At 48.7% G+C, this 15,069-nt stretch overlaps 1 protein-coding gene across 1 annotated transcript in view; it reads right to left on the bottom strand.

The window, feature by feature from the left end:
* srrm3 (serine/arginine repetitive matrix 3) overlaps positions 1 to 14,624 on the bottom strand; it is a 32,602-nt gene extending 17,978 nt beyond the window's left edge. The window contains 4 exon segments of the mRNA XM_048238176.1: positions 426 to 533; positions 5,157 to 5,258; positions 14,483 to 14,534; positions 14,537 to 14,624. Of these exon segments, the coding sequence (XP_048094133.1) occupies positions 426 to 533; positions 5,157 to 5,258; positions 14,483 to 14,534; positions 14,537 to 14,624 (350 nt within the window).
* Positions 14,625 to 15,069: the final 445 nt, after the last annotated feature.

Below are 15,069 nucleotides of genomic sequence, written 5' to 3'. Positions count from 1 at the left end.
TCAACGGCGGACTGTGGTGGCGGACTGCGGTGTGTGGGTGAGAGACTGAGTTTGGTGTGTGTGTGTGTGGGTTTAAGTGTGTATGTGTGTGTGTGTATGTGTGTGTGTTTGTTTAAATGTGCATGTGTGTGTGTGTGGTGTGTGTGTGTTTGTATGTGTGTAGAAATGGTGTAAAGGTGGGAACATTAATCAGTGGCTGCACACCCATGTGAAAGACGCTTGGGGCACAGCGCTAATCCCCTCTGCTTCCTGGCACACACACCTCCCCCACTCTATCTCCAGCACACAGGCGTTGTAGCGAGGGCCTGCTTTTGGTACGATGTGACAGTAAACACCAGTCTGAGTGTGAGTGTGTGTGTAAGTGTGCCTGTGATTGTGAGCGCGAGTGTGAGGTTGAACGTGAGCACGGGCTGCGCTGGCGTTACCTGTAGTCTCCGTCGTAGTAGTCGCCATGCCAGTCACACTCCTCGTAGCCATCGGCGAGCGCTGTGTCGCCCAGGTGCTCCTCGTCACTGTGAGGGAGAAGACCCACCCTGAGAAGGCAGAGACAGACACAGGTCACCTTGGGGGCAGTCCACACGGACATGCAAAAACTAGCCTGGACAGATTTGTCTATCTTCTAGTGTTTGTTTGCTTTATAATGTACTGTGTGTGTGTGTACGGTGCTCTTTACTTGTTCACATGTTTACTCCAATGAAGCACAACAACAATCTACAAACATCTCAGACGTAACAATATTGATTGGTTATGGTCTCAAAGAGTCACAAAGCACACACAGACAAGGACACACACACACACACACACACACACACACACACACATGGCCACACACACACACAAAGCTACATTTTTCAGGTATATCAGTGGACCCACGCTGTGGAGTGATGCTGTTGAACATTGAACACTCACTAATCCTCTCAGTGTTGGCTGTCCTCATATCCTCAGATCCTGTGATCTGGCTAAGGAAAGAGATACAGCAGGAGCAAGCAAGTGTGTGTGTGTGTGTGCATGCGTGTGTGTGTGCGTGCGTGTGTGTGTGTGTGTGTGCGTGCGTGTGCGTGCGTGTGCGTGTGTGTGTGTGCGTGTGTGCGTGTGTGTGCATTTGAAGGAGAAAATAACATACATCATCTGACTTGTATGAGGATCTCTCTAGCTCAACGCCTTCCTAACCCCATTTCAGATCTCTTTCAAGAGAGCTGCAGGTGGAAATTTCACACTTGACTTTCTGAGTAGACGTCGCTGTCACTTCCATTCAAAAGAAGTGACAAGTCAAGTCACTGGCTGGGGACCGTGGTCACGCGATTACAGCACACACTCAGGAAATGTATGCCTAATGGTAATGTCACTTCAGCAAGTGCTCGTCAGAGTCTTTCCAATTACCGTATCAGCACTGTCTCCATTCAAACTCTAAAAAGATCACATAACAGTGCTTTCTAAGAGTTTACACCTATGAGACCACAATGTAGACATAAGGACTTATGAGACCACAACTTAATTGAGACAACAACATTTCCTTCTCAGAGTGTGTGTGTGTGTGTGTGTGTGTGTGTGTGTGTGAGGCTCTATTGAAGTTGGAGTCACGGTCTTGTGTAACCATAGGGGACACTCTCATTACCCAGGTGTCCCTGGTTGGGGTGCGGTGATGTACGGTCCCACTGGACGCCCCCAGGCTCTCTGGGCCGGAGACTCAGCGGGGTCATTAGTTATGTCCAACACAAACGAGACAGCACACGCAGCGCTCCACTCTAGGGCTCCAGCGGGGGAGACTCTGGACCTCACCAGTGTGCTGGAATGCGTGGAACGGATGGTGTGATTCTTTTTATTGAAGGTGTGAATTTTGATACTAATTTGTATAGTTCGATAAGGTAGCGGTGGTTTGGAGGGAGAGAGGGAGTGTCTTTGTGGCTGGACGACAGCGGACGGTCCTTTTGGGAGGTGGTCATGTCAGATGAAGTATGAAATTAGACTGTGTTGTTGACGTTACGAGCGTTTCTGGGGCACGCTTGGCTGGACACCTCTGGTGCCTGACAGCTTATGCTGCATCTCTGACAGATAACCCCCCCCCCCCCCCCCTGCCCCCCTCCTCACTTCCCCTTCCACAAATGCACAAACCATTCCACCCCGTCCTGATGTTTATCCTGATGTTTGTTGGCTGAACTTGAAAGCCGTGTATGTGACCTCAACTCCTGGCGACTGTCAGCTCCTCTCGGCGTGTGCATCCAGGACTGTCAGGACACATGGCATCTTCACAGTAAATTGCTTTTCCCCTCAGGATGCACGTGAGCACAGGACTGGCTACAAAGCATGTCCTTGCCATTCCTTGTTTCCTTTTTTTTTTTGAAAAAATATATTTTGGGGGGATTTTAATGCCTTTAGCCTGACAGGATAGTGGAGAGATTTACAGGAAGTGAGAGGGACAGAGAGATGAGGTGGGATCGGGAAACTCCAATCCGGGTCCACGCGCCCACGGTATGGGCACTGTAGGCAGTTTCACCTAGGGATGTAACGATTACCGGTATAATGGTAAACCACGATAAAAATGTTGACGATAATAATTACCGTTTTCATTTCAAATATCATGATTATCACTGTTGATTACCGCGGTGTGGAAACCGTGTGTTTAATCCTTCCCAGCTTCATCCGAGCCTGCTTTTGACATACAGTAGGCCTGGTACAATGGAACAAAACTGGTACCCTACTGATTCTGTTGTCTAATTGATGGTTTTAACTACGATTCGTATTAGGCTACACCTGATTTTAAAAGGCGGAACTTTTTTACCGCAAAATATGCACTGTATCATGTAGCCACTGTGAGTCTTTTTATGTTCGCGTCCACATTAAAGTTTTTATTTTGAACGGTTCCTTTGAAACTATTTCAGCTTGTGTAGGCCTATCAGTGCTTTCTGAACATATTGAACACACTTTTAGAAAAACCGTGATCATTTTGGTCACTATAACCGTGAGGTTAAATCTTCATACCGTTACATCCCTAGTTTCACCACAGCACCCCCATCCTCATCATTTCTAGCCAATCGTGCCTTTTCCACGGCACTTTCCTCTGCTGTGGTGACAGAGAACCATTTACTCGTCCACCGCTTGGCGTCGTTTGGCACTATTATAAAAGGCAATGAGGAAGGGTCCCCTGCGGCCATCAATGAATCTCGTCCAGTGTCCAGACAATTAGACTGCTGGACCTCCTACTGTTCCTGCCTAGTGGCACTCTGGAGGGGGGAGTCTTGGGAAATCATCATTCTCCGTCTGCTGGCCACGGACATATTGAGGGCAGCAAAATGGCTGGTCCGGTAATGATGGAGTGTGTGTGGGAACATGATACAGCTAACTAGTGCTCTGATGTTGTAGCTGACACGGTTGTGGACACGGCTTTACAGAGTGCAGAGACAGAGGAGAGAATTCTCAGAGCCACTCAACAGCCCTGCATCTAACAGTGCTGAGAGATGAACAGAGACAGAGAGAGAGAGAGAGAGAGAGAGAGAAGAGAGAGAGAGAGAGAGACAGAGAGAGAGAGAGAGAAGAGAGAGAAAGAGAGAATATGTGTACATGCTGTGTTTGTGTGTGTGTGTATGTGTGTATGTGAGGGAGGGAGAGACAGAGTGTGTGTATGCGTGTTTGTGTGTGTGTGTGTGTGTGTGTGTGTGTATGTGTTAGGGCTGTGCATTGATAAGGATCTCACGATACGATACACATCATGATACATGGGTCACTCACGATACAATACATACCAATATACTGCGATATGATACACATTATACTTTTTACCGGAAATGTCAAACTGCAGCTGGAAACCCAACTTCCTGTGTACAGTTAGCACCTGGGCAGCATGTGTCATATGTAGAGCACATGATACTGATAATTCAGCAGACAAATAATCCAAAAATATCCCAATAGATCTACTCTGGAAATCCAGACTTCTCGCGAGAGCACAAATTGAATTTGCTCAGCGAGTCACTTTGGCGATGAGTAATAATGCTCATTATCATTCCGTTGGAGCTAAGCTGCACCAATCATATCGGTGTATCTGATATAGGCGGGCCAGAGGCAAACTAAACAGATGACGACAGCGCTGCCATGTCAAAGTCCGTAAACATTGGTCGTAGTGTTATCCAATAGCGTGCAGGGATATTTTCAAATGCATGCTTGGTGCCGCCCCTCTAGTTGGGCCATTTTCATTACTCGTAGCCAGACGCTTAATCTTTCGGATTTGGGTCTGGATTTTCCAGACAAGCAATAGTCAGCGGTGTAGACATGTTTGCGCAGACTAATGCTTTAATAAAAAATATGCATATGTGTGTGGGGGGTATGGTGTGAGGAAGAGTGTGAGGAAGAGAGTGCCTTGAGACAAGGGAGAGCAGGAGGAGGAAACCATCAACTTGCCATGAATTTGAATCATGAACATTAGGTGCTAATTGCAAAACGTGGAAAACATGCAAACGTGCCAAACCAACACACCCAACCAACCCATCAACTTTACAGAGACAAATATCTCCTCCAAACTCTAATCATAACAGCCTTTGGCTCACACATACTAACATACATAATTTATTTGGTATTGTGGACATGCTCTGATAACAAAGCAATAAGAAAAACAAAAAATCCCCTGAAATGTCAATGTATATAGGTAGACTGTTCCCCAGTCATGAGTAACCTCTCTCTCTCTCTCTCTCTCTCTCTCTCTCTCTCTCTCTCTCTCTCTCTCTCTCTCTCTCTCTCTCTCTCTCTCTCTCTCTCTCTCTCTCTCTCTCTCTCTCTCTCTCTCTCTCTCTCTCTCTCTCTCTCTCTCTCTCTCTCTCTCTCTCTCTCTCCTCTACCCCTTCTGTCTTTCCCCTCCCTCTCCCTCTCTCTCTCTCAGGCTTAGAGCACATTGCCTACTAATGAGCTCTGTGTCCAGGATCCATCACAATCATGAGGCCAATCATCATGGCCTATTGGGAAACGCCGTAAATCACACTCACACACCCCTGTAGCGAGCATCCGGGATGACTGATGTGTGTGACGTGTGACACTGACACACACACACACACACACACACACACACACACACACACACACACACACACACACACACACACACACACACACACACACACACACACACACACACACACACAGACACATATGGATTTGTGAGTGTGGCTTACGGTGGCTGTGCGTGGGAGCCTTCTCTGGTGATCACCCCCTCCTTCTCCATCAGCATCTGCCGGAAGGTGCCCACCTTCTGCCTGACCTCCTCCTCTGAGTACCTGTGGAAGAGAAGCATCACAACCTTCACTAAAACACAGCGACAAACCGCATTCAGAAGCACTGAATAACAGTACATAGTAGACACTTGTTGTGTGGAAAGTGCGTTAATGCTCTCAAATATACTCAAACAGTATGGGTCGTGGTCAGCAGGTTTAAGAGCATTTGTATGTTTGTTTGATAAATCCTATCCGAGCTAGCATGCTTCATCCGATCCTCTCAGCATGCGATGAGGGATTTCAGATAATATCGGAAGAGATTAGAGTCAGTTTGCTTTGGGAGGGGGCGCACAAGGAATCCGCCGCAGAGCAAAGATCGCAGGCACTCGTGTCGTATACAAATATGCAGCGCACACAGACACATTGTGCAAACACGCACTCGTTTTAAACACACGCCACTTCCATCCACATTTCCACTGCCATCTCAGAGACACAGACACCATCTCATATACCTATTAAACATAATTCCTTACTTAATGAATATAGTTAACATACAGTATTCTTGTTTAATGAATAACATAATCCACATATTCTTACCTAATGGGTATAGCTCACATACTGTATTCCTGCATAATGAATATAGGTCACATTTTCTTGCTTAATGAATATAGTTCAAATTATTCTTGTTTAATGAGTATGTTCACATATTCTTGTTTAATGAGTATGTTCACATAGTCTTAAGGAATTCACCTGTGATTTCTGCTCTACCACTCACCCTTCAGACTAACATTTTCCTGTACCACAGATGGTGAATACAATATACAAATATAGTCCTTTCTTAATGAACAATATAGTTCACATATTAATGTATTCAAGTTACACAATGAATAAATTCAACTGTGGAACTGTGGAACTTGTTCAAGAAAATAGTTCACGTTCCCCTAATGAATTCACCTGTTTGTTTAGCTCCAACTAGCCATTACTATGACCACTACCCTTCCTACAGGATAAGCTCCGGACCCTTTCAAGAGAGTTCCATTATCAGCATCATAGTTGGCCCCACAAGACTTCGTTTTTAACATTCCATATGTTATCTTAATGTAGAGGAAGTAGATTGGGGCCCAAATAGAACATTCAAGCATTGTTTTTGTTTTTATTGATGAAAGGGTCTATAAAGCTGAGCGTGTGGACGGGAGGGTGGAGATTGGAGTGCAGCGGAGCATGAAGAAAGCGGCCCGGGCGGGCAGGCGAGGCCAGTCACTCTATATATCAGCGCCGCTGCTATCTCCTCCGCCAGACTCGTCGGCGTCCGTCAAAACATGGGCACGCGCAAGGCGTGTCAGCGCCCGCCATCCCGCCGGGGGAAGGAGAAACGCTGTGACGGCCGCGGCGTGTTCGTTTAGCGGCGTGACCGAGAGCGGATGGGGTGGGGTGGGGTGTGGTGTGGTGGGGGGTTGTGGAGCTGGAACATATGTGGAGCTGGAACATATGTGGAGTGTGTTTACAGTGTACCGCGTAATTGAGACGTGACTGCAGCCACTGATAGCTGAGGTTCCAGAATGCATGCCCCAATGCTCCAATGCAAACACACACACACACACACACACACACACACACACACACACACATATGCACACACACACACACACACACACTCTCTCTGTCTTCCTCTATAGTGCAACCACCCCACTTCAAGTTAAGGTTCCCTGGAGAGCACAATTAAGTGGCACTTGTTAATTAACAAGTGCTTGTCAAAAGAACAACAGTTTGCCCTTCATGTCATTGTGCGCTTCGGGCTGCATCAGATAAAGGAGCCAAAGTATGAACAGCAAACCCAAAAACAGTTTCTCAGGTGAGCACAGTACACACAGCACGAACACAATGCATCGTCATCCCTTTCATTTCAACAAGGGAGAACAGCAGCACCTGACCTGGAGTCACAGGGTCCGAGCAGTTTACCTGCTGGAGGGGTGCCAACAAATACCACTGGCTGATCTGGGAACAGCCCAGCTGGGTGGGTAAAGCACATCCTTAAAGTCACACACACACACACACACACACACACACACACACACACACCCCTTAAGGTCACACACGCATACACACCCTCAATGTCACACACACACATACACACCCTTAAGTTAACTAATACACACACACCTCAAGGCCACTCATACACAGCGTATATTGAGGGGGAAACTATAGCTGCTGAAGATATCTGCCTCAGTCTAATTAGGACCTGTGAAGCGTGTTCCTTTGAATACTAAATATTGTTCTTGAGCTGGTGGTAAAGTCAAACCCAAGAGTAGTTGAGAGCCTTAGAGGCTACTTTAGCATTCTTATTAATAAATCTGATGAACTCCTTGTTAAATTGAGGGAGAAAATAGAGAAAAATATCTAGCAGCAATTACATTTTGAATGCATCATTTAGCATGACAAAAACATCCCTTTTCTGTTCGGGCCTAAAATATTTCTCATCGTGGCGACACAAGTGTCATTTTACTGCAGATAATTTATTTCCCTGCTCATGGCACCCAGCTGTCTGCTCGGAGCTGTCCACTGACCCACGGTGCTGAAACTCTCTCTTTATTTTTTTCCCTTTCTGCAAAGTGGGTGGCAATTCATTTCCTTCCCACAAAAAAAAGCCACCGCAAATGTAAACTGTGCATTTCAAACGATTGCCTGCTTACCCTTGGGTATTAAACAGGGCTTACTTTTCCCCATGCGTCATCACAGCCATCGTGAACGAGCCATCGGGCATCGGCCATCAGGCTCAGCAGGGCAGGAAATACGATTAGCCAGGTCTGGCTAACCCGCACAGCAGTTGGGGTGGGGGGTGGGGGTGTTGTGGGGCAGTGGGGGGCCCAGTGTGACACCCCCTGCTCCTGCTGTAATGCAATTTCAAACCATAGCAGCTGTCCACGAGCTGTTCTTCTTCAGCGACACATCCTGTTTTATTTACAGCCCGCCACGGCGAGTGCAGAGCCAGCCCACAGGTCTTCACACTAATGAGCCCAGTACGCACCAGGCCCCTAAGTGTGCCTCTTTTGCGGCTCCATTCTGTGATGTGACTGAGTCACACATCATGCTATAAAAACGGAGATTGTCTAGTCATTGTATGAGTACCCAACTGGTTACTTCTGTTATAGGACTTCAAGAGGAGCCTCAATCTTGCTCTAATACTGCTATTAAAATCAGATAAACTGTTCACTTTTAGGGCTGGAGAAATGAAATGGCAGTGAGTCCTCACTGCACACAAGATGGTACGGATATGATAGTGGCCGTGCGGCAAATGGGAATGGCTCCTCGGCCACATCTATCAGCTTGGACTGTTATCTCCGAGAGACCTGCCAGACCATCAAGTCAAAATATCAAAGCCGTGGACACCCTGCGCCTTTGTAGATAGCCCTGAGACCCACAGAGAGGCCGACCCTCGGACATCCTGTCCCCGTGGGTGTGATGGATGGACGCTGGGTCGGCATGACGGTCGGAGGGTACAGCGGTCACCTGGGGACAAACCAGCGCTGCTTTGCTGCTGCATGCGGTTTTTTGCAATCTGCCACATCACAGGATGCCTCCGATGAGCTCCGTCTTTTGTTGGGGGCATAAGAGATAAGCACTCTGAGCTAAAAGAGATAGGCTAGCAAAAATATCAGAAGAAAGGGTAACAGAGCTCACAAGAGGCTCAGACTAAGCCCCCTGTTTCCGTTCCATTCAGCGTAGAGCTGTGACCATGGATACTAAACGCATCAGCCGAACCCCGACCTGATATTCCATTTTCCTCAGTCTCAACCCAACAGGCCTGACCTTAAACTACCCATGAACAACACTGTCCGTCTCCACTGACTGCGTCCGGCTGCTGGACGTAATCCTTCACAGTCCCGCTCCGCGGCGGCCTGACAAATGATCTTCCTAAACGCATGTTCCCTCAAATGAGGAATTGAAAGTCAATTTTGAGAAATCGAACCCATTAATACTGAAGAGCTACGAGCTGCTGCCGGAGTATTGATTGCCCATGTGACACGTTAACGGCTCGGCGCGACGGCATCACCCTGTACATTTAACTGAGGTGGGGTGGAGTGTGTGTGTGTGTGGGGTGGAGTGTGTGTGTGTGTGTGTGGGGTGGAGTGTGTGTGTGTGTGGGGTGGAGTGTGTGTGTGTGTGGGGTGGAGTGTGTGTGTGTGTAGGGTGGAGGGGCCACTGAGGACTGCAGTGGCAGCGTGATGTGTAGGGGGGAAAGTGCTATGGTCAGTGTTTAGGGGCCTCCACGCCCGACGAATGGCCTTTCTGTTCTGTTTGAGGGCTGAATGAGTATTAATGGAGAGGGCAGTGAGGGGAGAGCAGCGCTCAGCACTTTTGCAGGTAGCTCAATAAGCACCTGGACCATCAGCGCAGCTCATTTGGAGAGACTGGCCCAGCCCCATGCACTCACACACAACACTGCAGCATCAGCAGCCAGCTCGAAAAGTTGGTTCCTGAACCTGAAACTGTAACACGCGCACACGCATACACACACACACACACACACACACAAACACACACACACAAACACACAGACACACACACACACACGCACAGTCGCACACACAAACACAAACACACACACACATATACTGTACACACACACACACATATAGTATGTACACATTCTCTCTCACACACACATCCACACAATTCTGATTACACGGTGATTGAACCAATCAGACACAAAACTGTGAGGAGTCAGAGGCAGCCTCCATTAACAGCAGCCTGTGGGCCATTAATTGCCCCCGCACCCTCTACTCCCCTCCTGCACCGACGGGGCTATTGATCGGACAGACACCACTTCTGATTAAGCCCCTTCAATAATACAGTGTCTGTGCGCTGCCCCCTCGCAATGGCACATGTGTGTGGTGCGGTGTCGTCCGCTGAATACTGCATGGATGTGGTGCGCATGGCACATGTGTGTGGTGCGGTGTCGTCCGCTGAATACTGCATGGATGTGGTGCGCATGGCACATGTGTGTGGTGCGGTGTCGTCCGCTGAATACTGCATGGATGTGGTGCGCATGGCACATGTGTGTGGTGCGGTGTCGTCCGCTGAATACTGCATGGATGTCGGGCGATGGCACATGTGTGTGGGCGGTGTCGTCCGCTGAATACTGCATGGATGTGGTGCGCATGGCACATGTGTGTGGTGCGGTGTCGTCCGCTGAATACTGCATGGATGTCGTGCGCACGGTGTGGCGAAGGAAACATCGTTAGAGCAGAAACGGGGGCCCGAGGGGGAGGAGAGCGAAATAAGCAGAGAGGCGAACGAAAGTCACTTTTTTTAAACTTGTTTACGCCTCACGGCGCGCAAATGTATGTAAAGGGGGCACAGCAGTGCAAAACGGCTGAATGGTAGTTGCGTAGCGGCAGCTGGAGAAAAGGGGCTGAAAGGCTGAATAATGCATTGAGTCTACGCGGTGAACACGGTGGAGACTTCAGAGGGGAGGAAGAGGGAGAGAAAGAGGGAGAGGGAGAGGGAGAGGTGAGGAAGAAAAAGAAAGAGGGAGAGGAAGAGGAAAGAGAAAGAGGGAGAGGAAGAGGAAGAGGGAGAGCAAAGCGCTGTGCTCGGCACAATACTGGAGCGCTCGGCAGCTGCATCAGGAAAGAGGAGAGACGTCTCCTGCTACTCAGCGGCAGCTGCATCAGGAAAGAGGAGAGACGTCTCCTACTTTTCATCTAGCTACTACTAGATGAAAAGTACTAAAGGGGTTCAGAATTAGGAGGCTCTGAGACAGCATGAGATAATTCCTTAAAAACAGACAAAATCATCCGTAAAGTGCTTAACAAGGCTCATGTTTTATACATATGAACTCTTCCTCTGGTCCTCTGCAGATGAGGAGGAGGAGGCAGTGACTCAGTGTGGAGGGGTCTTGTCCTGGTATGGAAAGGGCTCTGGGTTTGAGCCAGGCTGCAAATTGCCCTTAAGCCAAACACTGAATTTCCTCCTACTCCCACAGATGGAGGATGCAACGCACCAGCCTCTATGCACAGCAGCCTCTGCCTCTGGCACGTCAATATGAGGCATTAACTCTGAGGTACCTATTCCCAAATTAGTTGAGAAACACTATGGGGCCCTAACTTGATTGATGGGTAATGTCTAACTAAAGCTAATTTAACAACTAGACAAAATCTATTTACTAGCTTAACATTATTCCCTTCCATATTCCTGCCATAATGTAACCGTTGTTGCTAGCATGTCTCCTTCTCATGCATGTAACTGCTGTTTGTACTGCCTGTGCTAGGCTTAATAGGAGGAGCACCCCCTCACCAGCGTCACGTTTCCCGTAGCTACAGTAAGGCCCAATGCTGATTCTAATAGGCATCCACTGTTCAGCCCTTTCTGCTGAGTACCATGTGTCCTTCCTCTCGCTCCAAAATAGGGCCCTGTAATGGAGAGGGACAGCTCACTCCCTCCTTTAGCCATTCACCGGGTCCCTTCTGGAGGGGGACTGTTGACTGCTGTGAGTGGGGGCGGACCTGCAGGAGGAGAGGCCGAGTGGAGGGGTCAGTGGAGGGGGGCTTGTTGGCTATCAGGCTCGGCGGGAGCTTAACAAGCAGATTGTTTCAATTGCCTTAGCTCTGGCTCTCCAATTGAGGCGACGGCGCTCTTGGTAGACAATTACACCCGTGCCCGTTCCTTCTCGCTCTCTCTCCCTCTCTTTCTCTCTCTCTCTCTCTCTCTCTCTCTCCCTCTCTCTCTCTCTCTCTCCCTCTCTCCCCCTCTCCCTCTCTCTCTCTCTCTCTCTCTCCCTCTCTCTCTGAGTTGTTTCTGACTGTGTGTGTATTTCTGTTCTCAGTGTGGGCACACTTTTGTGCTTTTCTTTTTCTTTTCTCTCTCTCTCAATCTCTCTTGGTCAGTTTGTATGTGTGTGTGTTGTGGCTATGAGAGGTTGAGCACTGTGCATGAATTTATGACTCCCAGATATGGTCCAGGGGGTGTTTCTCTGCATAATCTTTTTGTATGATTTGAATATATACAATACTCTAGCTTTTTTGTCAACAAAATGTTTCCCTGTTGCCTGCTCTAGGCTCTGCTACTCCTGCCTGCTGGAGCCTTTGTAAATGAGCACAGCCCCAGGACTAGCATGGAGCCTTTAAATCCACAGCAGATGGAGAAAGCCTACAGCAGTCCTTTTAATTCATGCTAATGCCTTTCACCCACCCACCCACCCCACACACAGATCCCTTAAACCTTTGGCCTACCTCCTCTACTATCTAGTCTTGGCCAAATTAGGCAGACAAAAAAAACATATAGTAACATGCAACTGACCTGTTTCCAAGTTGATCAAACCCCCCCCCCCCCCCTCCGAACTTATTTCCCAAAACAACATCTTGAGTATTGAGTTTGTCTTCCGCCCAACCTTACAGGTAAAAAACTCACTGTGACTCCGAGACTTCACATCCATCCATCTCTCTCTCTCTCCCCGTCCTCATTACCGACCCCCTAGCCTCCACTGCCATCCTGCACCAGGCATATGGTGCCTTTACATCAATCTCAAATCGGGGGTGGGGCGGGGGGGGGGCAATTAGCCCACGCGGAGGCAGCGTCCCTGGCAGATGGCACTGCTGGCCTCCCCGTTTCTCTTCGTCCAGCCTCCGCTATCGGGTCCATCAATCTGTCGGCCATTACTGCGGAGACTTAATCAGGACTAGTCCACTCTGGTGCCACCGAAGGCAGCAGACAGGCAGCGGAGTTATTCACGTCACGGAGAGGGAAGCACGGCTGGGCGGCCCTCCTGATCTGGACCCACGGAGGACAGTGATGAAGGTAAGGACGAGGCCGGAACAGCTGGAGCAGCAGGGAGAGGGATGGGAGAGAGACACATGTGCACTGAAGGATGTGGCTATCGGTCTGTGTGAGGAATGTGCCGCAGGGAAGAGGCCCCAGAGCGCAAAGGGACATTCAAGATGGGAGCTCTTTATGTCGTATTTATATCTCCGAACCAAACATGAGAACTAGTCGCAGACCAGGGAGAGATGGTGGACTTTTTCTCATGTCATATTCATCTCAGTTTTCACTCCTGAGAAATCTACATGGTTGAGTCTGACAATGATCAACTGCGAGTTCTCTTAATTTTCTTAAGATTTTCTTTAAAAAGGCAAATTACTAACCACAAATAAGTATTGCTGCTCATGTTAATGACTGTTTGACTTTGACATTGTTATCCATACGCGTGACAGATTATTTCACCTCTGCAGTAATCAGTGCTGATAAAAAATGAAACTGACATCACTGGCTTGATATGGCGCTCAGTTCAACTGGTAGTGTTTGTGTTTACGAGATTCTCTCACTTGCCAGAAACTTGGGACTCTGCAGCCCTTGCTGCACCGACGCAAGGTCACCCGGCTCGCCATTAATTAGCGTCACGGCTAGCCTCCCGCTTCCCCTCAAACACACTTTGAGTCGCTCAGCTCGGAGCCTGAGGATCCAGCGCCGATCCATGTCTCTGCGGTGGGGATGGCGCCGACGCCAGACCGCCCACCAATCCGCCTCTTGCCGCGCTTAGTGCAGCAGCAGCCACATCCACCGATTTAGCGTTACGGGAGGAAATGCTAATGAAGGAGGGAAAAGAAGAAGTAGCGGAGGGGGTGGGGGGGACGTGTCCTTCAGTGACTGTCTTTTTGTTTTTTCACTCAGGGAGAGAAACTGTGTCTTTTGTTGGTGTCCATAAAAAAAACAGAGGAGCTCTAATGAGCACCAAATAAATCGCACTGCACTATAAACACATTTATGAGAGAGATAAAGCAGAAACCCGACTAGCAAGGCTTTAATGTCAAACCTTCTCTGTGAGAGTGTTCTGTGTTTAGCTGGCTGCCTACTGTGTGGGCAGAGACATGTCAAAAGCTCAAACAGATGAGCTATCTGCACACTGCCTGACACTCCTGTTGGTCTAAGAGAGAATGTTAGCGAGCTTCGCTTGTTTGGCGACACAAAACCATATCATATTATCTTACCAAAGAGATAACCACCTTACATTGAATACCTCACCCTTCTCTGTCTTTACCTAACATTTAATATCCCCCTTCTCTCTCTGCTCATCTCTCTCCTCTCTCTTAATCACTCTCTCTCTATCTCTCTCCCTCTCTCTTTCTCTTTCTGTTTTGACTTCATGTTGGTTTCTTTGTGACTGATAATAACGGAAACTTAAAAGTCAACGAGTCTCTCTCTTTCTCTCTCTCTCTCTCTCTCTGTCTGTCTCTCTCTCTCTCTCTCTCTCTCTCTCTCTGTGTGGGTTTGCTGTAGTGCTGCAGTCTCACCCTTGCTCCTCCATCATCTCCTGCAGCTCCATGCATTTCAGCTCCACCCGCCCGTTTGCTCATTGGTCAGGATCTCATGGTGGGCCTGCTTCACCTCAGCCACAGGCTCCAGCTGTCCTTCCCCGCCCCTCCCTCCATCCATCCCCTCCCCTCATTCCTCGGGCTCATGGTCGGACTTGGGCCGCACCGCCGAGACCCCCGGCTGCTGAGGGAAGCCGTTGGCGTCCTGAGGGGAAGGCACCCGCGCCCCATCGTACATGGCCACGGCACACTGCAGGGACACAGAGAGATGGAGAGACAGAGGGAGAGGGAGAGAGAGAGAGAGAGAGAGAGAGAGTGGGATAGCAAAGGTTAATACTGGTGAGTTGACATAATGACTTTCTTTCTAGTTTTCCGTATAATGCCATTAGTGCACTCAAAGGACTCATACTGACATACTGAAAACATACGGGATTATACACACATCCTTTCAGTCCCAGCCAATGCAGGGGGACTCCTCGGCAGAAGGAAGTTTAAGTCTCCTCTCCCATAAACAATAAACAAAGCACAAGCCAGACACAGAGGTAGAGGGAAATAAAAACACAAGC

This window comes from Alosa alosa, chromosome 2 (genome assembly GCF_017589495.1).
Source record: "Alosa alosa isolate M-15738 ecotype Scorff River chromosome 2, AALO_Geno_1.1, whole genome shotgun sequence".
In the NCBI taxonomy this organism is placed as follows: Eukaryota; Metazoa; Chordata; class Actinopteri; order Clupeiformes; family Clupeidae; genus Alosa; species Alosa alosa.
The sequence above is the reverse complement of the archived record's forward strand: the minus strand, read 5'-3'. Positions and strand labels throughout refer to the sequence as shown.